This window comes from Phalacrocorax carbo, chromosome 2 (assembly GCF_963921805.1).
Source record: "Phalacrocorax carbo chromosome 2, bPhaCar2.1, whole genome shotgun sequence".
Taxonomy (NCBI): domain Eukaryota; kingdom Metazoa; phylum Chordata; class Aves; order Suliformes; family Phalacrocoracidae; genus Phalacrocorax; species Phalacrocorax carbo.
In genome coordinates this window covers 67820839-67843783 of record NC_087514.1, presented here as the reverse complement: position 1 = coordinate 67843783, position 22945 = coordinate 67820839, and the positions used below count along the sequence as shown (strand labels likewise).

Below are 22945 nucleotides of genomic sequence, written 5' to 3'. Positions count from 1 at the left end.
GCCTCTCAGTTCTTAACCCTAAGTATCAGATCTCCTTTGGATTTTTCCTAGCTATTTAAATACTGATGGCCTCGTACTTCATGCATGTTTCCTGCTGGCGCAGAGTTATGAAGGAAAGAAATTATTTACATCAGACAGCAAGCCACCGTACTAATCTTGTGCTTCTACCAAAGAAAAAAATTCTCTTTCTCTGGGAGGGAAAAGCTAATGATCAGAGTTAGGGGCAGATTGTGCTTTTTAAATGCTTTGCACTCCTATACACATCTAGCACATACACTGTTTAATTTGGTCCTCATTTCCTAGTAGTGATATCTGTGAGGTATCAGATGACCTACAAAACTGCAGGAAATACCTGCGCAGAGCAACATTCACTTCTGACTTTCACTTTCGCTGGGGGCAATGGATTTCCTTGCTCAACGTACAGCAGCCCCCCAGGACTGCCAGCAGGCAGATGGAAAGAAAGTTTTGTAGTAGTCAATTGTGTAATATTTACTTTCACAGCCTTTCCACAGCTGGGATTTGGGCAATCTCCTGCTGCCCCCTTGTGCAGTGCAGTTCTGCCCAGTCCGTATGGCAAGCTGCAACAAGGAGGCACAGTTCAACCCCTTGCAAAGAAATCTAAATTTCTTTATGCTAGCTCAATTAAGCGGTTGGTCAGCATATTTCGATAAATTCATGCTGACCTCTATTTATCTTGTTATTATATTAATGCTATGTTATCTTGCTATACATTAATGCAACAGAATGCTTTAAAATCTGTTCTACTAGCTTTAAGGTAGCTTGAACTAGTGCCTAGCACTTCATCCCACCACCAATATAGTTCTTAACACAATCATTTCTTCTTTACAGGAGTTCAATACTCCTGAATTTCCATTCAATATTTCTCAGAAATAATTTCCTGTCACTTCAGTGTTTCTGAGGAAACAACTTTGAATTACTTGTGCCTCCTCTGCTTTGTTTTGCCTCCTCTGCTTTAAAGCAATTCTGACATTGATCACACTTTGTTACCTTCTTTAATGAAAACAAAAGCTAAGTAACAAACAAGAATTCAGTCCTCCTCACTAGCAAGGAGGCCTCTTTCTTAATGTTTCTTTTTGCATGACTACTGACACGTTCCCCCTCCTTTCTTGCATGCTAATACATGTTTCTCTTGATTCCCTTCCTAGCCGTTCCTTAGCTTACTTAGAGTACCTGGGGGCTTTTCTTTAACAGCTCTGCTCTTAATGGAACTTCTTCTATGCCTGAACCAAAACTCCTTACACAGCATCTCATGGCTGGAGAAAGTAGAGTCACAAGATTATGAACATGTAAACCCCAACCATTATCCTGGCATGCAAAGGCGGATTAGGATTTGCATTAGCATTTGTAGGAAGGTCTGTGGAGTAATTATTTCATTCCTCCAAACAGAATTAATTCCTACCCTAGCACAAGGCTTTTGAATGGATGAGACTGTTTCTGTGTTGCATTCGGGCTTATCTGAGCCAGTTTTCAAAAGGATTGTTTCTCTGCTGGCATGTGAGTAATTTTTCTCCAGCTTTATACTATAGAGCTGGAGACCAACTGTATGATTCTGTTGTCCTTAATGATGCATTCACATCAGTCGGTTTTAAAGGATAGCTGTACAAGCCACTTGCTCAGGGTGTAAGTGGTGGCCTTTGATTCTGAAGACTCCAGCTCGTTGTCTTGGGTAGTTCTTGCCTTTCCTAGTTGTGCTTCAGCCTCTCTTACCTTACAACATGAATTCCTCTGGAGCATGTTTCCACTGCCATCTTCACCACTGGCACACCTCTCATTCCTTGAACACGTGTTGCTGATCAGGAGCAGCCTCTGCTGAATTTCTCACTGAGGAAACTGCTGCTTTGCTCAGGCAAATTTGCTCAGCCATTTAGAGCAGCCACTTCTGTCTCGGCCATTTCTCTGCCATCCCTGGCCAATTTTTATGGATTCTTCCATGAACTCTCACTTGAACAGTTGTGGGCCATTGGGTCTTCTAACCAAACCCCTGTCAAATTTTAGTTTGGTGACAAGGCAGGAAGGGCTTTGATGCTGGTCTTGTGCAATAGGTTTTGCAGGATTCCACTTCTGTAGGCTGCAGCTTGAAACGGGATCTTTCTTCTCCACCATTTTTCAAGGTTTCTCTTCCTCTCTGTCACTCCTCTCCCATATTGACATTGCAGCTGGATGAGCATGCTCACTTTGTGTTTCACGAGCATGCTTCATGTTTCATTTAGCCTTGTGTACTTGTTTCACCTAGTTGCTTTATTCTTCCTAAATATTGCCCCAATTTAATAAAAATCCCGTGTATTTATTTTGCTAAATCAGGGCCTTCACCACGCTGGTGTGTTTTCAGAGGGCCGCTAGTAACCCTAGCCAGGAAAGCAGAGCATATCTGCTCTGTCTCTTCTCTTGCATTAGAAATCCAGACCATTCTCCAACCCAAGCGCTGGAAATCATTCTCCACACCTCCACCTTCTCACCAGCTCTTTCACAGCTGAAGTCACCTTGGACTCCTTGTTTCATTCTGCAGAATGTTTGGGCTGTTGTCAAATTACAGATTCCATGAAATATTCCTTTTCTTTTTCAGGTGTGAATCAGGATATACTGGACAGCACTGTGAAAAGACAGACTTTAGTATTCTTTATGTTGTCCCCAGCAGACAAAAGCTTACGCATGTCCTTATTGCAGCAATAATTGGAGCTGTACAGATTGCCATTATAGTTGCAATTGTCATGTGCATAACAAGGTAGGTAAAGATAAAAACAGTGAAAAATTATACATTGTATGGATATACTTTTTCTGTATTTAAATATTTGACCCCCAAAATTTTATATGCTTTAACATATGTCCTAAAATACCCGTATAAAAATACCTAATGAATGAAGTGGAAGGATTATGTAACATCCTATTGCCCTTTTTTTTTTTTTGCCGCAAAGCACACAATTGTTTAAAGTCACAACCACCAGTAACCACTCTGAATCCCCAGACCAAATACCCAGCAGAACAGATCAGCCCTGAAACGCATCCAGAAGGTCAGCTACTGTGTTAGGCCTTCACTTGAGGAATTCAAGCATTGCTGATATCTTAGAGAAGCTATGATCCCCTCCTCCCCGCCCAGTGAAACCAGAGATGTTGACAAGATGCTGTTCCCTGCAGTACCACTGTAAATGGTGTTACACAGAGAGAGAAGTATCCCTCACACCATATACACTTTCTGAAAATGAACGTGCAGCTAGTCCCCTTATTAGGCACTCTCCATGGAAACCTATTTTATGAAATGTAAAGATGCACAAGCACAGAGTTCAAGTTTCTGGGTTGTCTCAGACTCTCACATAGTATGAAAACTGAGATGAGAGCCATGGATTCTTTTTGATGGGACGGGGTTCACTTTGCTCAACAAGGCCTTGAACCCAATGAGGACTGAGGGTTCTGGGATAGATTAAGGATGACGTAGTTACCTTATAGCCACATGAAGCATTTAAGTCCTATGCTTGGGCATCCATGCCTTACTTTGCCTTTTTCTCCTCAACTCATCCTTCATTTCTTCAGCTCCAGTTACACTGGGCCATAAAACTTTCTGCTACCGTGTTAGTGCATGGCTTCCCAAACTCGGTGTAGAGTGACAGCTCTGTGAACGAACAATATAGGCCTCCTTCCCTATCTCTCTTGTAAGGTTCAATGTAGCAGGTATAAGAACACATACCTAACACCTCCTGCATGTGTAAAAGAGTTATTTCACCCATGCAATTGATGTCATCCCTTTTTTACTCCACACCATGCTGGCCAGAGAGTGGCGTGGAAGGCTGTGGTTCAGCAGCCCTCCTCTTTCGGCCTCCCTACGACCATTCCCCAGCTCACAGTCTCCCAGGGACAGTCTATCTTGCTCCATCGTGCATTGCCTGCTGTCTGAGGGGCTGAGTAAATCCCGTTCCATTCAGAATCACTGACTTCTATGAATCCTTTCTTACTTGTGTGTTCACCCCCAAGAAAGGGATAGCCTGAGACACTCCACAGAGTCCTGGGTGGGCTCTGTCTCAGGGGCTGCCATGAGCAGCAGGGCCCCTGGAGGTCTGGCGCTTCAGACTGATTGATCCAGTCTTACCATCCACTGGATCTTAAGTACGAGTGCAATTATACACCATGGTATGTGTTTTGCTGGATCAAGGCTGAAGGACATAGCACCTTGCTGTCTTCGGTCTCAAGTTCAAGCAGAACTCCCTTCTGCCTGATCTGGGGTCCCACGGACATCATCCCAGGTGACAGTCCGGTACCAAAGGGCAGGAGCGTCCCCCCCCATCAGCACAGCTCAAGGACTCCTCGCTATTGTTAAGTACAGCAAATTAAGTCAATGTGTTATTGCTAGATGTAATTTTATGCAGCATATATGAAATCAGCCCTCTTTTTTCTTTCTCTATCTCTTTTTTTTAACAGAAAATGCCCCAAAAACAATAGAGGACGTCGGCAGAAGCAAAACCTAGGCCATTTTACTTCAGATACATCATCCAGAATGGTTTAACTTAGTGATTTTTATACCTACATTGACCATGTGATGTACATTTTTATTATATCTTTTTTTAAAGAATGGAAATATTTATTTCAGAGGCCTTATTTTTGAACATTTTTAGTGTAATAATGTTGGTCTGTATTCTGAAAGCATCAGCTCTAACAGCTATGGACTGTTTTAGTATCTTTACTTTTATGTTTTTGAATACAGTAGTTCATTTTCTGTATCTATCTGTATCACATGGTTATATAATAGACTTGTGCTTTATCCATGGAATGTAATATTTTTGGGAACACAGATTTATTCCACCAATGGTTGTAGATTAAAAAAAAACAAACAACAAACCAACAAAAAAGTCCACATTACCTAGCAAACAAGGCATGAACTAAAGGTAAAAATGTTTACAGCTTACTTTTCTTATGAGAAACTAGAAAACACTGTGTTTAAATACCGTAGATATTTAAATGTTTTTGGAAGTTAGTAACTGATTTTTTAGACACTGCCTATCGCATGAACTGTGAAGCTGTGTGCTGTGTGTAGTTGTAACATATTTATAAAACGTGTGGGCTGGGTCTAAGCACTGCCATCTTCATCAATAATTCCAGCAATTTATTTTTAAAGAGGAAAATTATAAATTTCATAATTTGGGAAGTTACCTGGTGGAGCAGATGGCACAGGTCCAAAACAAGTAGGTCTTAGTAGATTTAGGTATTGTAAAAATTGGTGTTGAATAATTGAACACAAATAATTGGAATAAAGCCTACTTTATCACTGTTAAAGCTGTTTTAATAATTCTTAAACTTTTTTAAAGAAAATACGTGTTTTAACACCTACAATACGGATTGTATAGTGTTTGTGATTAAAACAAAAAAAAAATAAAAGTGAATGAATTACTAGTGCTCTTGCATAGAGTATTTTCAAGAGCTAAAGAAGTCCATCCAAATTAGTCTGCTGGTCATAGGTATATTAATAGACTGTTAGTTGTCGTTTGAAAGATCCCAAGATAAAGTGTGAATAGGATGTGTTCAACTGTTTTAACATGTAGTTTAGGCTTTCAAAATTTTGCATGTAGGATTTAATAATTTGTTCAATAAAAAAAAAAATGCTTTCGACATTTTGAACTGGAAAAGCATGTCACAATACAACGTTTTCACTATATTGCCTCTGGTTGAGTGTGTTTATTTGTTATCCCATGTGGTGATCGCAGCAAGCTGAAGACCTGAAGTTGTTTTGCTGGAAAAAACAACCATGTTAATTTTCCTGACCGCTCTTTGAATTCCCTCGGAGGAAAGCACTCCAGTAACATGAAAACAAAAGTAGATCGTTAAAAATATGCAAGTTTGCTTTCCTGCTTAATTAGTAAGTTACTTAACTTTCCTGGATTAACACTAATAACTTCATCAGTACAGAAGCGTGACCCTTTAGACGTATGTTCCTTTCCAGACATTGCTTCCTAATTTTAGGGGTTTCATGTTGCTGAAAGTATCCGAACAATCATGTGTGGATATTTTGTAGTCAGAAGTATTTGACCAAGCTCCAGGAGTGGCTTTTCACGCCCTACTTTGAGCATCGCCGGAGCCAGCTGTCGCCCTGGCTCCCTGCAGCAGCGCCAGAATCATTCTGGCAGGATCACCGAAACTTCCCCTCCCGCCGATCCGGCTGAGGGCAGGCAAAATGGATCGCCGCGAAATCACCTCGGAGGCTGAGAAAACCCACCAAAATCGTCTCTCCAGTGTCACTGAGGAGGAAGAAGAACAAGATGCAGCTTACACGATTGTGACGGTCCTCGACAAAGTGGCCAACATTGTGGACAGCGTGCAGGAGAGCCAGAAAAGGATAGAGGAGAGGCACAGGGAGATGGAAAACGCCATCAAGACCATACAGATTGACATTTTAAAGCTTGCCCAGGCTCACGGCAACACAGGCTACACAGTGAACAAGTTACTGGAGAAAACCCGCAAAGTCAGCTCCACCGTGAAGGAGGTGCGGGCACGGGTGGAGAGGCAGAGCGACAGCGTGCGGAAGGTGGAAGCCAAACAAGAGGAGATGCTGAGGAAAAACAAATTCCGAGTCGTAATCTATCAGGTAACTGCGAGCCTGATTTCTTGTAGCGCTGTCGTTGTGCCACTTCCTTGGTAGCCACTGGTAGGCATTGGTTAATGAACGAAAAGATGCAGCCTATCCAACATGAGGGTTATTTTATGCCGCCTTTAAACACTGAGTTGTGCTCCTCAGTGCCTTTCAGCATGAACCTACTGGCGGCAGCACACACGGTCTATTATTAGTGTTGGTAGGTTTCTGAGCCAGTCGTGTAAGATTAACTGCAGATCAGCAAGGACTATTTGTTGCCTCTCCGAAAGGTAATATGAGGCAGGCCCTGTAAATCTTGTCATACAGCCCATGCCTAACATTCATCCCTGTTATTTTGTTCACCGTATTAGGTAGAAGTCCAAATAGCAAAAATGTTTGCAGGCTCCCTGGAACACAAACTTTCTTCTAACGCTAATGTCAAAACATAGGGTTGATTTAACTTGTGGCATTACCCAGGCTTTCGTACTGCCGACAAATCGGGGCTTTTTTCATTGTCTCAGTCTATAGCAGTATACGCACAAACTGAAGCTCAGACCCACAAACCCTTCATGACAGCAACCAGTACCTTGCATGCTCTGCTTTGGAAATGGTTTAACCCAGCACTGTCCTTCCAATCATGTTGGGCAAGCAAATTATACATTTTTCTTTCATTGTCCTCATTGTAGGATGTTCATTGTTCTTACAAATTATTGTGTTTGAACAGAAGTTTCGTGACATGCCAAGGTCTTGCCTGCACTCATACAAGCAGACAGGGCAGGCAGTTCATGGAATCTGTCACTTGCTAATGAGCACAGTGAAACCCTTTTGTTTAACGGCCTGATCCTGCCATTTGCCGAAAATTCCCAGTTCCCCAAGTCAATAGAAAGTAAGAGTGTTTCATCTTTTGCCACAAGCATAGTTTCTCCTTCCTACCAGTGAGTCCCCAAAGCTTCTTTCGAACCAGTCATATTCATCATTAGGCGTTCTTGAAAATACCAGCCCTGGTGAGTAATGCAATGCGCCCCCATCGCCCAGCCTTACACCCTGGTCTTGCATCTGTTCGTACGTAAATAACATTACTTGCCATGAATGGAGCCGTGTGTTTCACTGAGCATACTCACCACTGTATACAGCTGACAAATTCTTATGCATAATCTAGCTTTCTTAACTACTTCAATTTCTACTACTGGGAAGAAATAGCTAAAAAAAAAATAAATTTGTTACCTCTTTAACGTTATGTCAGTACCGTATGCAGGCAAATTTTGCCTCCCTGAATGACTTACAATGGATGCTCAGGTGAAAGCATGGCACAATTTGGCCTGTTATTACAATTATTGCAAAATGCACCATCGTGATGGAAGAGAAAACAGGCACTTTTGCTTTTTCCTTGCAAATCGTTTCCCAGCTAAAGGTAATAAATATCTCTGACTCCCCTTGTTATTGGCATAATGCCGTTTCATTGATGGCCTTTACCATAATGTTTGCAGCAGAATCAATGCTTTGAAAACGTTTCTTCTTAAAACAGCATTCATTACGGAATGTAATTTTTTCTCCTAGGAAGACATGAGTTGTCATTTATTTAAAAATACAGTAAAATATTGCGGAAATGGATTTACACACAGCCATAAAGAACAGCTGTTGCTATTTTCAGGTATTTCATGCAAAAAGGTGGCTCTTACTTTCTGTAAGAATCACCTTCAGTAGGAGTTTCTGAACTCCCAGCTGGTTTTGCCAGACAAAAATGAGCTTGCACCCGGTTCCATATGTTTAATTCTTAAGCAGTACTTTTCAGGAAGGGAAATGGCATTTTTGATTGCTCTCTTTTTAGCTTCTTCTATCTATGGCAGCTGAGAACTGCCAGCCTTTTGCAAGGTAGATCCTTTCCCCTAATGCATGGAAGCGGAGCACATATGCTGATCCTCTAGGATCCGACTTTTAACACTTTTCTGGAGGAGAACTGCATTGCGTCACAAAAACTGGAACATGCTAGGTAGCCAAGAGCGTGCTGAAGCTGTGAGGCACAGGTATGCTTGTGAAAGTCTCTTTCACACAAGTGCAGTGATTCTTACACTGTTGATTTACACCAGTGTAGGCACACTGCTGGAGTGCCAGGACCTGAATGACTGAAGCTTGGCTATGACGAGTGGGAGTCTGTTAATAGCATACTCCCTTCACTATATTTTACAAATGGGTGTAACCATGTTGTTTACTTGGTCGTTGTGAGTGACAGCTCATCTGTAGTGAGATTTTTTTCTGATGAACCATTTGAGACATTGTAATGGAGCCAATGACCTGTGTGTAGCCAGCGTTGAATGCCTACGTGGGTGAGCGCACGTGGGTTTTAGTTTTAACTTTTGCCAGAACATTGGCATATGAGGAAAAGGGAAACATGAGTTAAATCCTGAAGGTTTCCTTTCAAGTGGATAGCTTTGATCTTATCATTGACAGAAGGAGTAGGCAGGTAGAAAAGGATCATTGGCTGGAAGTGATTGTCCCAAGAGACCTCAGCCATGATGAAAAGGCTTGGCAATAGCCTCGCATTAAAAAGAGACAAAGTGATCATCCGTGTGCATGATGATTAGGGAAATTGAGAGCATTCATTTTTAAAAGGCCATGTGGTTGAGGAAAAGGCTCGGTAGCAGGCAGCTCTCCTCCCCAGGCTGATTGCATGATTAAAAATGCCAGGTTACTCCAGAGCTTCTAGCGAGGTCTTTGACCCTGGAGTGCTATGTGCCTAAGGGTGTAGTAGGGAATGCAAAGTACATTATAGGTTGTGCAGGTCACTGTTCACTTCTGTTCAGGTTAGTCTGAATAACCAGCTGTGAGAGCTATTATTTCTCTGCAGTCAAAGGGCATCTAACAATCTAACTTGTTCTGGCCAAATTATTCAGAAATCAAAGGGGATTTTTTTTTAGCCTGAAAAAAATTAGTTTAATTTGCTTTTCTGCATGTTCTGCTAATCCCTCTTTGTATGTGTACATACGGGCACCAGAAAGTAACAGTTACTGGGCTCTTTTCTACTATTATTTTACATAAGCACCATAAATGAGTAACAACTTCCCAAGAAGGGACATTGCATTTGTTTCCCTCACTGCTGTCTGACGTCTGAAATTAGTGGATAGTCCCAGTGGATATGTCAGAAACCAAGTAAGGCTATGGCTTGACTAACCTATGCAGACAAGTTACAAACAATTTGTTTGCCCTACGATTGCTCTACTGCATGCACAGGGAGAGGCTAGCAGAAGCAGCCTTGCATATGCCACTCATATTATGCATAAATAAATTAAAATATAGGTGGCTTTTCCTGTCCGCTGTCCTTCTGCAGCATAATGACTTGCACAGTAAAGATGGTGAGATCAAAATGGGGACAATAATCTGAAAATCTGAAGTGGAAGCACTTCCATCCGAAGTGGCAGCAAAAGTCAGGGTGTCATAAGCTCAAGAGACAAGGTTGCAAACACAGACTCTGAAAGACCTGGTGTACAAACTCGTCGTCCATCAGCACGGAGTTTTAATTATAGCTATTCCGAGAAAAACCTGTGAGAGTAACCGTGACATGAAAGGCAGCAAATATAACACTTCTATGTAAAAAAAATAAGACAAAGGAGATTATCTGAACCATTGCCATTCATCTGATATAATTCGGACATAAGAATGGCAGGCTCAGAAGGGGCTCTGCAGAACAGAATCATTAGTACCGTGGAGTTAAATAGCTCACCAAGAGCAGATTGTGCTAGGTAACTCATATTTGATCATTTTCTGTTTCACAGAAACATGAGAGGCCTTACCCTTTCTCATATTTATGTACCTGATAACTTACCTCATAACAGATGATCTGGAAAAACAACAGATGACAGTCAATTGTGTTGAAATGGGAAGTAAGGCTTGTGATGGGTTTCTAAAAGGGTTTGCTTCTAAGGCAGTCTTTGTCAACTGTTTAATATTCTCATTAAATATCTTGGCACAGAAGAAGGTGTGGATACTAATAAAGTATGCTCAAAATGAGGAGCTGTCAGTCTGGAGGAACAAATATAGTAAAGAAACCAAATCATCTTTAGAGCTGCAGTAATGCTAATCTAAGTCAATTCCTGTACTTGACTACTTAGCAGAAGCCCTTGTTGTCAGTCTGTCTTCTGAGGCCCCATGGTTTGGAAAGGACAGAAAATGGTGCGTTAATTTCTCACAAGATGACCGAGAGCCCACTTGATGGTGTGGCTCTTAAAAAAAGTGATACGTGGGCATGAAATGCTTCAGGCAAGGTATTTCCAGAAGTGATAGAGAGACTGCCCGTACCCTTGTCCAAAACACTTCAGAGCCCACCTAGACTACCAGGTACAGCTCTGATCACCCCTGTTGAATTAAGTTGAGTTCAAACTGAATGGGTTTGGAAAATGGCTACCAGGCCAATCAGAGCAATGGGAAGCCCTTGTAAATGAGAGGAGACCAGGAGGTCCTAGCTTGGTTTGGCCCAGCAAGAAAAGAGGCTAAGGGACATGGCTGTCATTTTTACATACATTGGGGTAGAGATGAAGAGTCCAGTAAAGATCATTGTCAAACAGACGAAATGGGTGTAAGCTGTCCACGAGTCAACTCAGGTCAGAAACCAGAAATGGATTCTTAGTCCTGGAGACATGAGGGTCTGGACTCTGGTTCAGACCTGGTTCTGCTAGAACCCATGGGGAGAGAGGAAAATCTAAATTGCTATTAAAGTGGAGTCTGAAAACATGACAAAAAAGGATGGCGTAGGTTGACTACCTGTGACAGCAGAGCACTGGCCTCAGACACAGGGCCTTTGTTGGAGTCTTGGGGCATAAACCTGATAAATATTTTTACAGCTGGGACAGGTAATTGCCTTCACTGAGAGTACAGAGAATAAAAGAAACGCAATGGTTGTGTCAGCGAGTGTAGCAAGGGGCCTTTGTTTGCAGTGTCAAGCCCAGTCCTTCAGTTCAAAGGGCTGAGCTGGCCCCGTGCTGTGCAGCCAACTGCTGGCGGAGTGGCAGAGCCAGCGCTGAAGTACTGGAGGCAGCCAAAAGGATCATAAATTACCCGTGATTTTTAGGAAAAAAATCACTGCTTTCAGCCAGCTAAAGAAAAACCGTATTTCTAGGGATGTGTTCACAAGGAAAGAGGAGAAAGGGAAATAAATAAATAAAAAAAAATTTAAAAGCGGCTATTGGGCCACTTCTGTGTTCCTAAAATGAAATATATTTCACAGGGCTGTCTTCACAGCAGATTATAAACTTGCTGCTACACTAATTGATCCAGTCTAACTGGAGTCCCCAGGCCTGTTCCTTTGTGGTGATCTTCACAGGGGAGAGGCTGTCATCTTCTCAGTGCTGCCATTGATTTTCCTCCAACTGTTAACATTGAGTGGTGGAAACAACGGATGCTAATTTACATCTGCACTGGATGCAGTTGTTCAGGGCTTTGCTTGCGGTTGGCCTGCAAGCTAGCGGAAGAGCATAGCTACATCATAAGCCTCTCATGTCATGCCTCTTCCCCACAGTCGTAGGGGCTGCCTGGAGTGACTTACTGGCAGGAGCTGTGGCTGGCCGCTGTGGGCACACACCTATCGTCGGTGATACCCTTCATGCCTGAGGCCCAGGTTCAGGAATGGACTTGACTCTGGGGAGATGCAGTTGGGCTTTTTATTCTCAGCACTGCTGAACACAAGAATCTTGCAGTTGTTCTTTTAGCACAGTGATAAAGATCATCAGAACAGCGCAGGCACAGATGGGAGGGACATGTGATATCATTAACAGCAAGTCCAGAATTTGGGAGAGGGTCCATCTTGCCAGGCATTAGGCATTGGTAACGCAGATGTTTGTACATTTGGCCTGTAGACTCCCTTCAAATGAGCAGAGGGAAACATGGAGCCAGATTCACCTGGCCTGTTGTAGACATCTACTGCTGGATAGAGTTTCTACTTCATAAGTACCTGTTCTCTCCGCTGAGTTGAAAGAGTGTCCAGAGGCCAGTTCATAGGGAGACATGGTTGCTTGGGCAGATGAATTTGGCAACTCCTGATGAATGGTTGAGCTTCTGTCATACTTGAGAGCACTTCCCTTCTCCAGCTAGCTTGCAAGAGCAGTCACCTTGTGATGAATGAATGAATCAAAACATTACCAAACATATTTTTTGTCTTATCACACCTTGTGATCTCTCTTTCTCCTCCACTTACAAAGGGTTGGTATCTACAGATAAATTGGAAGTGAGAAATTTCACGAGTTTGATTGCAAACCTGCGGGCTGACCTGCAGAACTATTCCCTAGGCTAGCTCCATAAAACAACAGCAAAGCAAAGTAAGTGTGAAGCTTTAATATTCCCCTGGAGCTGCAGTAGTCCTTTTTACGCAGCATGTGGTGGCCTGGAGCCAAGGGCTTCTGCGAGTGATGTGGTATAACTGGGTAACGCTTCCTTGTTGTCTGTAGCTCACTGCAGTCAGACAAGGGAATGAGCTGGGTTTCTTTATAGTCATTGTATGCTCCTGGTTAAATTAATTAATTTCTGTCGGAATTTAAAGAAAAGGGGTGTGTATTAGGCCTCACAAAAAAGAATTGAGAGGGGTTGACTGTTCTGGCCAGGCTGCTTTTTCATTATGTAAAAATAATTCTAAATACAAGCTACAGCACTTGATCATAAAGTCTTACGTGCTGAAGTGTTTATTCTCTGTCTACTTTACCTGATAAAAATCCCTTAGGTGCCCTTTTAAAATAATCCTATTTCTCTGTCATCAGAGCAGCTTTTTGGCCTGATGGCACAGATTTTGAAATGGCATATTTGCAGAAAAAAAAAAAGAAGGGATTGCTTGAGATTTGTAAAGCTTCACTCTTAACAGTTAGAATATGAGTAAAAGTATGGAATGATTTGTAATTGGTTATTCATCAGTGGTTTCGTATTGATTTAGAGAACAATTTCAAGGAGATGTTTTAGTGATTGACCTTGGCTGTCGGTTTGAATAACAAATCATTCATTTAACATGCAAATTTCTAGGATTTTTTGTAAACATTGTGGCAATGCAGTTTCCTGCCCATACGCTGCCAGTCATTTGCATCACCAGTTGTCATAGACACGGCAGCAGCACCAGACCAGGCGCTGAGTGGCCTTTGACCATTTTGCTGCTTCGTGCTCTGCTTCAGAATTGTCAGGTGATCACCAGTCCCATCTGTGCCTATGTTAATCATCACCTGCACCTTCCCCGTCACACATCCCAAGGCTGAAAGGCTGTGACTTTTTCCCTGTGCAACACAATGAATCCAAGTTATGGAGTTCCATCTGCCTCTCCTCCCTATTCTTCCTGTGAGCAGTTTAGGAATATTTTGAGTCTTGGTTATATATATACACACACACACATATATAATGTGACTCTCTATATAAAAAATATATTATTTTTTTAGGTAGGTTTATTGGGTCATTCTGTTTTACTCTGTTGTTGGTTTTTGTATTTAAAAAAATTGTTCTGCTGAAGTTTTAATTGAAATTAGATTATAGTTGAGAATTGATAACAGTTGCCTTTATTAAAGACCGTTAGAATTACATTTTGAAGCTATTTGAAAGGAGAATGCAAAACTGGTTTATAACATTCCTAGCATATATTTGCACATAAGACGATGTTTGTTGTTTTTTTTTTTCCTCCTCGCCGACTCCGGGCCCAGTCTGGGCTTTGAAATACAAACCCAGAATACGTGTGCAAAAAACCATGAAAGGACAAGGGGGAGTAAAGCTCCTGATCTGGCCACACCTATTAAAATATCCCATTATTTTATATTTTAAATTACATAATAAAGTTATTACTGAAATAATCATTAGAAGTGTTAATGCACTTAAAGCCGAAGTATCGTTGTACAGTGCCACTATGTCACTGCTTCATGTAGCAAATCCAGTGGACTCTAAATTAGCAACACACCTTTTGTTCACGAAAAAAATACTACTGCTGCTATTAATTATTGATCCCACCTGTGCTTACAAAGAGTGGAGATTTAGCTAGCAGGTTTGTGGTGAATTTTTTTAATAACGCTTTTTCCTTTGCATATCCTCACTGACCTCGCTGAAGGCATGACATTCTTCTTCCAGGAGCCCCTTTGGCTCCTTAGTTCAGCAGCAAGAGAGAAAGGTGCTATTAGAGCTGACCTGATCTTTGCCAGGACACAACTGCAGCAAAATAACCTGAAACATCGCTAAACAATTTGTTCTGCCATTTCCCTTCTTTCTCTGCCCAGATATGAGAAAAGCCCGACTGTGCAGGCAGGGTTATCAAGTAGGCACATATTGAGACAGTCTCTTTTCCCCTGCAGTTTTCAATTATCTGAGCATCACCACCTCGGGAAGCTCATAACATTGATTAGGGGCATTGCCACATTTAAGACTTTTTACCTACTGTTTTTGAGAATTCTGTGAGGTGAAAGAGAGTCAGTACTTTGTGCTTTGCATAGTTTAAGGAAGAAGTGCATTAGCTTTCCTTCACAAATGCCTTGTTATAGCCTATGGGAAAAAAATGCTACTGCTGTGATCCCTTCCTTGAGATCAGGAGACGCCGGCAGTGCCTGCAAACTGGTCAGCGCCCTCACACGTGGGCACAGAGCAGCCAGAACTTCGGCAGTCAATGAAACATTTGCAGAGAGAAAGGTGTGTGAAGGACACAGACTGTGTCCCTTCGAAAATTCTCTAATTATGAATGAAACTGAAATGGGAGCAGAGAACAAAAGTGGCAATGATGGAGTCAGACTTTCTTGGGAACCCAGTGTTAGAAATATCTGGGTTTCAATATTCACTGTCCCCGGAGCCATCTGTTCCAATCAATGCCATACTGGCCGCCTTCACCAAAGCTGTGGTTTCCTCATGTGTTTACTTTGTATTCAGCCAGGCCCTTAAAAACTCAAACTTCTTTGGCTAGGCATATTTGAGAAGTTAATTTCTCAAAAACTAGGAAAAGCCAAAGTTCAGGTTTAAGTGCTTTCTTAGCAAATTTACTGTGGCAGGGGCATCAGCAGCCATTCCTGAATTGTACAATCATTCTGTTACAATGTTATACCTTTAAGTTTTGTTTGTTAAAGTTGTTTCTTAAGCAATGGATCTAACTAACCTTACAGCATTGTGGCCTCTGTATTTCTCTCCCTACCCGGCTGAACTGCAAAGGTCTCCAGGCTTTCCCCTTATCACTGCAACCAGTGCCTTCAGTCCTTCCTCTGCTACCACAGAACCTGAAGCCTTTCTCCTTCCAGACCTCATTTCCTTCCACATACATGCATTTCTTCAAAATATTTCCAGTTTCAACAATGCAACATCTAATATGACTCCTTTCTCCCCTCTTCCCTCCTACACCCATTCACAGCACACCCCGCCTCTTCTAGCACCCCCATCACCTGCCAAAAACATTGGGTCTGGATCTACAGGCAAGGTACTTGAACCACTGGCATGTTTGCTTAGGACAGACTTCAGCTGGGAGGACAGACAGAATGACTCACAGCACAGCGAGTTCCTCAGCATAGGGCTTATTTCTTCATCTCTGAGCTCATACCCCTTCTCAAACTGGTGGAAAATGCCCAAATGTTTACGAGTTAGTGGAGAAGCCGTGTAAGGGTGAGAAGGTGGGAGCTGCGCAATGTGGGCACGTATGCTACACTTTTTGTACAAAACCAAGACAACTTCCAGATCAACCACTTACATGACTGATTTCCCAACCTTTTTCTTGGAGAAAGAGGAAAAAAATTGTTTTGTTTTGAAAGGTTCAGGTCAATTTTCAGTTTGTTGAGTGGTGGACTAACTTTTCAGATTATGGCCAACAAGTACACCAGCAGCAGCGTGAGCACCCTGTGCAGGGTGCACCCTCTCCAGGTGCTCCCTCTAGGAGGATTGATGGAAGGGAAGGGGAATGATCAGCTTCCACAGATTTCTTTCTTGGTTTCTGGTTCTGGCATGTGAATGTCGTTAGTTTTTTGCCAGTAGGCAGGGCAAGCAGAGTACATGTCCTTTGTATTAACCAATAGAGACACCATATGACTGCACTCCTCTTCCCTCAAGAAATCAGGTTAAAAATACCTGACTGTTCAGTATAATCTTTTACTGTGATATTATCTCCTGTTTTCATTTTATTTAAGCACTTACAACTTTAGCTTGAAGAGCCTCCCTTACCCATGAGGCGCTGGCAGCAGGTACAGGCCCTTCCTAGCAAAATGCTTAAGTAGAATTTTAACTAAAAGCCTGCAAGTAGCATCATCAACTGTTCAACTCCTTCTCACCCTCCTCAAAGACTGGGCTGCCCAGCCCTACTATTTCCAGTCCTGTCTGCTTTAAAGCCAAGAAGAAAGCTGTCACTCCATTTAGGGCTTTGTCCTGTGCAACTGAAATCAGTAGGTGTTTTGTCTTTGCTTTTAGTGAATCTATAAAAAAGCTGGCGGCTATATGCTTTGACCCCAACAATTTCCCACCTGATGCTAAAACTTATCATTCCTGCTGTAGGAAGGATGAGCTCCTACCTTCTCTCTACCCCAGTGATATCTAGTGATAAGAAATGGGGAGGGGCAAGAGAGAGAAAGGAAGCGGATGAGAAAGCTCTCCTACTGAGCCTAAGTCACTGTATTTTTATGATGAAACTCCCCTAACATGCTGGCCAGTTTCACTGATACTTTCCACATTGGTAACATCTTCCATCCAGAAATCTTGAGAGGTTTCTATCTCTATCTCTGTCTCCTCTCAGAAACCTTGAGAGGAGATAGAAACTCACACTAATTTTTAGCCTTGCTACACTCGATTCTGCAAGACGTGTGCAGAAACCAAGGAAAAGGGAAAATAGCAGATTTGGTAAAGATCATTTTCAGAGTCTGTAACCGAATGAAAAATGTTCCTCAGGACCTGCAGCTCTAGTTTCTGTGTCTTGTCTACATGGCCTTCGTCTCACATGTTACTGTTCGTAAGTCTTAATTCTAACACATGTGGGTGCAAGTTAAAGCACTCTCTTCTGTAGGTAATAGACTATAAAGCAAAATAGAACAAAAATCTGGCAAACAATTGACAAAAAGTACAGAAAAATGTTCTTCTTCCAAAGGAAGACAGCTTAAATATTGCAGAGAAAATAGTCTCTCTGCCTTCTCTCTTTTTCAGAAGTAATCTTCATATGAACAGCATACCCTATTCACCACATTGTATTCATTTCTGCATGTATTGAAATTTCAGAATAGTCATTCTGGAAACATTTTGTTACCATTTCAGCTGAAGGAGAGGGCTATAATTTACAAACTTTGAGGAATTATTATCCAGCTGTGTTTTAGTTCATTTTCAGAAAAGAAGGGATTATGTTTATATATAGAAGTCTTTATATAATTAATGTTAATTTGCACGTTAATGAAGATGATTATTAGCAAAGCATTGTAGTTTTGTTCCTGCTGATTTTGATGGATGAGTTGAATAACATTCTGCTGTAATCAATGCAACAAAACTCGCCCCTATTTTTTCTAAGTATTACCAACTATTTTACTAGGGAGTTTTTAATGAAGCCAAGACATACTGACAGACTCTTCAGTGAGCTTTATCTGCCAACTAGCTTAATGTATTTTATTTTACGTATTGCTAGTACTTGGTAAAATAATGTTAAACATGACTTGCTACTAATAAGTTGCTGTGAAAAATTACAGTAGTCTTTTTGGCCGGAAATCAGTTCACAGCAAAATATTGAGACAGACTGACCCATTCTTCATGGGTCTACAACTTCTAATATCTCACCTATTTTCTGCATTAAGGCAATAATACTAAGGAAAGAGCCCAAGCACTGTCTTGCCTCAGAAATCAACTGAAGTAGTTACTACTAATGGGAAACAGCTTACAGAAGTTTTATATAGCTTTTGTACCTGTCTGCACCCTAAAGGGCTGCTCCGCTTGGGAGAAGACCACATGCACGTGCACATAAACAGCTAGTCAGGAAGAAGGGGCTGGCGTTGTCCATCTCATGCACCTCCTACCAGTTATGGGTTTTCTACTCTGCATACACCCGTACTTCTAGGCAGAAGTGACTCAGCGACAGTGAGCCACAAATTTGTAATGTCCATGCAGACAGCAGGCTTCAGATCAGGTGATCAACTCTCTTAGGAGATTCTCCCTGTTCAGATAACTCGTACTCCTGAATCCTTCCATTACCACAAGCTTTTTTTCCCTTTTTTTGCACGTCCTTAACTGCTAAGTGATTTTTTCATAAATTATCTGTATACTGCAGACAGCTTTTGAGTCTTCTGTGTGTCTTCAAGTTTTGACCCTCTAGCAGTCTTTCTTTGGAGGAGCTACATACATTCCTAGTGCTAAGATATGGAGGATAGTCACCACTTCCATGCATGCAGCTAATATGTATCGTATATATAATATAAATACCTAATGCCACATGCTCATACAGGTCACCAAACTCACCACAGGAGATAGAGGTGCTTGCTCTGGGTCATTCATATTTTTCCAGATGGATCAAGTCACGTTGATCTCAGCAGTGGTGCAGGTGCTGTGTGAGTTGCAGGGAACTGGGTTCAGCAAATAACATCTCACTCCTTTAGTGACTTTGTCCCCTTGTGGATCCAGCACATGTAAGTTAATATGGTGGGGTTCATCTCCTTCTGGGCAGGAACAGAAATGCTTGCTAAGTTCCAATTAGTCAAAAATGTGTAATTGTCTTGGTGACAGTAAAGTGTGACAGTAAAGGTATCACTGAGGCACCCATTTGGAGAGTGTACAGCTGACACAAGCACAAGAGCCTCTTTTGTCTACAGATGTCTGCTTTTATTGGTGAGGAATAATGGATCTATGTCCAGTCTCTGAGAAGCACATCAGCTTCAAAAAAAAAAAAAAAAAAAAAAAGAAATGGACTAGACAAATCTGCTCTGAAGTCCATCAGGGGCCAGTACACATAGGACCATGGCATTCATTAGTCTCAGGTAGAACCACACTGAAAAGAAATCTTTAGTCAGGGATAATGTCTTTACAGAAGCTGGCAAAGGTTTCTTCTGCTGTTTGCATTCGGTATAGCTCACGTGTGATGGTACAAGCCTACCTTCTTGGTTACAATACTATATTTCAGTTAACATTAATTAACTACAAGGCAACAAACAAAGTACTTGAATCACTAAAACACACTTGCTGGAAGATGACTCTGTGCTTTCCTTCACAGGAGGAAACCGAGTGTCCTTCATCTCTCTCTGTTATCAAAGAGAGGACAGCGGGTGAAACTCTAGAGGATGATTTCTTCCCACCTGACGATCTGTCTTCTGATGAAGAATATTATATCGAAGAAAGCAAAGCAACCCAGTTCAAGAAATCAGGCATGAGGCGCATAGATGATATCAAAAAGGCATTTTCAAGGGAAAATATCCAAAAGACGAGACAAAATTTTGGCAAGAAGGTAAACAGGCTTCGAACTAGAATAGTGACCCCTGAGAGGAGAGAGAGGATCAGGCAGTCAGGAGAGAGACTGAAACAATCTGGGATAAGGATCAAGAAAACCATTTCACAAGCTGCCCCTACGAAGGAGACGTTCAAGATCCATAAAAAAAATAAAGAACGAACAGGAGCCGAAGGTCAGGAGGGGATCCAGGAAGCCGGTGTGCACATCGCCTCTGAGCTCTCAGCAGCAGAGCCCTTCACTGAAGAAATCTCTTACACAGAAGTGATCACTAAGGTAAAGAAAGACAAGAATAGCGCAACAAAAGGTGCTTCCCAGTCAACCGAAAAAGGAGTGACGATCCCAGAAGTGGTTCTTAAGCAGGAAGGAAAAGAAGGAGGAGGAGGTGACGATGTCCCTTTGCTAGACTTAAAGCAATCGGCGTAAGGAATCAGTTAGCAAACACACCATACTATCCCTACTGAACAAGAGATAACACAGTATGTATCCGCTCAGCTTTAGAAAAATGCGTGAATTTGTGTTATATCACAAAACATGTGTTGGTGGTGTTCTGTCATTTACACGGGTGTCTGTAGTGTTGTCTTCCTGCAAAAGCCAAGCTGTGCAAATGGAATGAAGGGGCCCCCCCTCTGCCTTGCAGTGTGCCGATAGCTATCATCAACCCAAATGGAACTCGCACGGCAAAGGGAGATGAAATCTGCTGTATTTTGAAGATTGATTTAGCAGTCACTTTACAGCCTAATCACTCTCTTTAGTTTTATGTACAACAGCATAAAAATTATTTCCATTATCTTATACCAACTCTAATCAGAAAACAATAACAAAGCTACGACTTCATATTAGCAAGAGGAAGAACTGGAAAATGTCCATTTAGCGGTACAAATCTTTTTGTTTAAGGGCCCTCACTGAAACAGCAGGGGGAGGAAAATCCGGCTTTATCCAGGGTGTGACAAAATGTGGCAGGAATGATAAGGTTTGGAGTAAATTGTGTTTCTTCTCAGTGGAAAAGAGAAGCTCCTGAAAGGACTAAAGATTATTTCCAGAGTTCTGGAAGAGGAAGGTTTGATGTATGTAACCAATGCATTTTCTGCACTTGTGGAGTAAGAATAAAAAAGCAGAAGACACATTAAATATGGAATAGCAGGAGGAAAAGAGAATGAGGTTTCATATTCATGTTTTGGGAAGATGCGATTGTGAGAAAGGCAAGGGTATGAAGCAGGGAAAGAGGAATAAGATTGATGCATGGGTTCTGGATAAATAGAGAAGAAAATTAGAATATTGCAACTGAAGTTTCCTCAAGATCTTTTGAAGAATTGTTACTCTATCCAGAGGATCACAGGGCTTATGAACATAACTGACCAGACAAAGGAATTGTTTTGTCTTCCATTCTCTGTGCTTTTTCTGAGTTTAAATTGCAATTGCAAAGTGCAATTAAAATCTATCCTACAAAGCCACTGAAGTACAGGGCCAATCCATAACCCAATTCTTTGTTTCCTTTGTTTCCATCATCGTTATTGACCAGCCACAGCCTCAGGGATTATGACACAGACACCCTTTGGAGTATGGAATGCTGTTTATTTGCAACAGTCAGGAGCCAGTGCCCTGACATCGGATATGTTTGTAAACACGACCCCTACGCTGACATGGGGAGCAGGACTGTATTGCTTTCTTCGTTCTTAAATGGAGTTGCCTTCAAAGCACTTATCTAAAGCAGTGTTAGTCATTATTATCTGTGTGAAACTTGTACAATATTGCCAAAAGCTGTATGATTGTATTTAATATCTGATTCATTTTAACAGCAGAGGATAACTTGGTTATCCATATACATTGTTTGAGGACTCCCAGCTAATTGTTAATCTATAATTTAAATATAATTAGTTTGATTTCAAATATTCTGCCTGCCAGTTCTTTCATTTAGCCTGGTGTACATCACATCTGAAGTGAAACAGCTTTAGCAATAGTAACTAGGGAACACTGGTTGGGGAAGGTCAATGTTATACTATGTCAGTGACATTTCAAATCAAATTAGTGTTGTCAGATTGGAAGCAGCAGCTCCGCTGAATGGAAGGGCAGGATAGGGCAAGAGAGGGAGACAGGGAGAGGAAGACATTTCTTTCAACAGTAAATTGTACATCTCCACTGTACTGTAATAACATGCTAAAAGAAAAAAAAAAAAAGGTTTTGCTATAGGATAGATAAGAGTTTGTGTTTGGTTCGTGTTTTACTCATTATAGGAAGTCTTTTCTGGAACCAGGCAACTATATTCTTCTTCCAGTTCTGTATAAAACTGCAGCTATCTTCAATGAAATACTCTATGATTTTTCTTGTCCTTCTGTAATATGGCCTGCATTCTGTTCCACAAGATTTGATGTTTTCCTAAACTGACAAACAGGGTTTAGTTATTGAAACGAAAAAGTCGAAGTTCAAAGAAGCTATTTCTTTGCATTTTTGTACAGCAGAACACTAAGTGCTAGAACATAATTGCCTATAGATTTTCTTTAGATAGCATTTAATTTTCTCACTTGACTTGACAAAGACAGGAAGTGATGCAGCTTCCACGGAGCTTATCATGTAGCACCGCATATAACCTCTGTCAAATATGTATTTTTTAATGTTTACTTCTAACTTCAGTTGTTCAGGGGATGATTTGTTTTCGTAGCAAGTAGTGAGTTCTTCAGGTGTGCAAAGTATTTCAATGTACGCTCTTCGTTTTAAGTTATTATCAATGCTACTGGCTTGAATTTTACCCATACCAGGAGATGAAAGTTAATTTACTCCATATCCCCTCCCACAGATAGGGGATGGGGAGAAAACCGTGGTTTAAAAACCTCAATTTCTATACAACAGCACAGCCTTTTGCTGCTTGAAGTCCCTATTTTTCATCATTTCCAAGAGCAATGGTCTTGAAGCCCAATCTTTCACCCTTCTCAGAAACAAAGTTCTCAATGAAATCGGTTGATGTACAGCTTACTGCAGGGAGGCCTGGTGTATATTTTTGG

General features: G+C 41.5%; 2 protein-coding genes across 2 annotated transcripts in view; both read left to right on the top strand.

Annotated features, from left to right (window-relative positions):
- The window catches only part of TMEFF1 (transmembrane protein with EGF like and two follistatin like domains 1), a 125669-nt gene extending 120025 nt beyond the window's left edge, over window positions 1–5644 (top strand). Inside the window, exons 9-10 of the mRNA XM_064443198.1 lie at window positions 2585–2743; window positions 4429–5644. Coding sequence (XP_064299268.1) covers window positions 2585–2743; window positions 4429–4513 — 244 coding nt within the window. The 3' untranslated portion in view covers window positions 4514–5644. The remainder of the gene's footprint in view (window positions 1–2584; window positions 2744–4428) is intronic.
- Window positions 5645–6040: 396 nt separating this feature from the next.
- Window positions 6041–21836, top strand: CAVIN4 (caveolae associated protein 4). Its single transcript, XM_009505601.2, has 2 exons — window positions 6041–6586; window positions 19716–21836. Exons 1-2 carry the CDS (start codon window positions 6176–6178, stop codon window positions 20370–20372), a joined length of 1068 nt encoding a protein of 355 aa, XP_009503896.1. The 5' UTR covers window positions 6041–6175; the 3' UTR covers window positions 20373–21836.
- Window positions 21837–22945: the final 1109 nt, after the last annotated feature.

Coding starts and splice junctions, on each gene's coding strand:
- CAVIN4 (XM_009505601.2), top strand. CDS start 6,176: ATGGATCGCCGCGAAATCACCTCGGAGGCTGAGAAAACCCACCAAAAT. Junction 6,587..19,715: donor TCCGAGTCGTAATCTATCAG/GTAACTGCGAGC, acceptor TTTCCTTCACAG/GAGGAAACCGAGTGTCCTTC.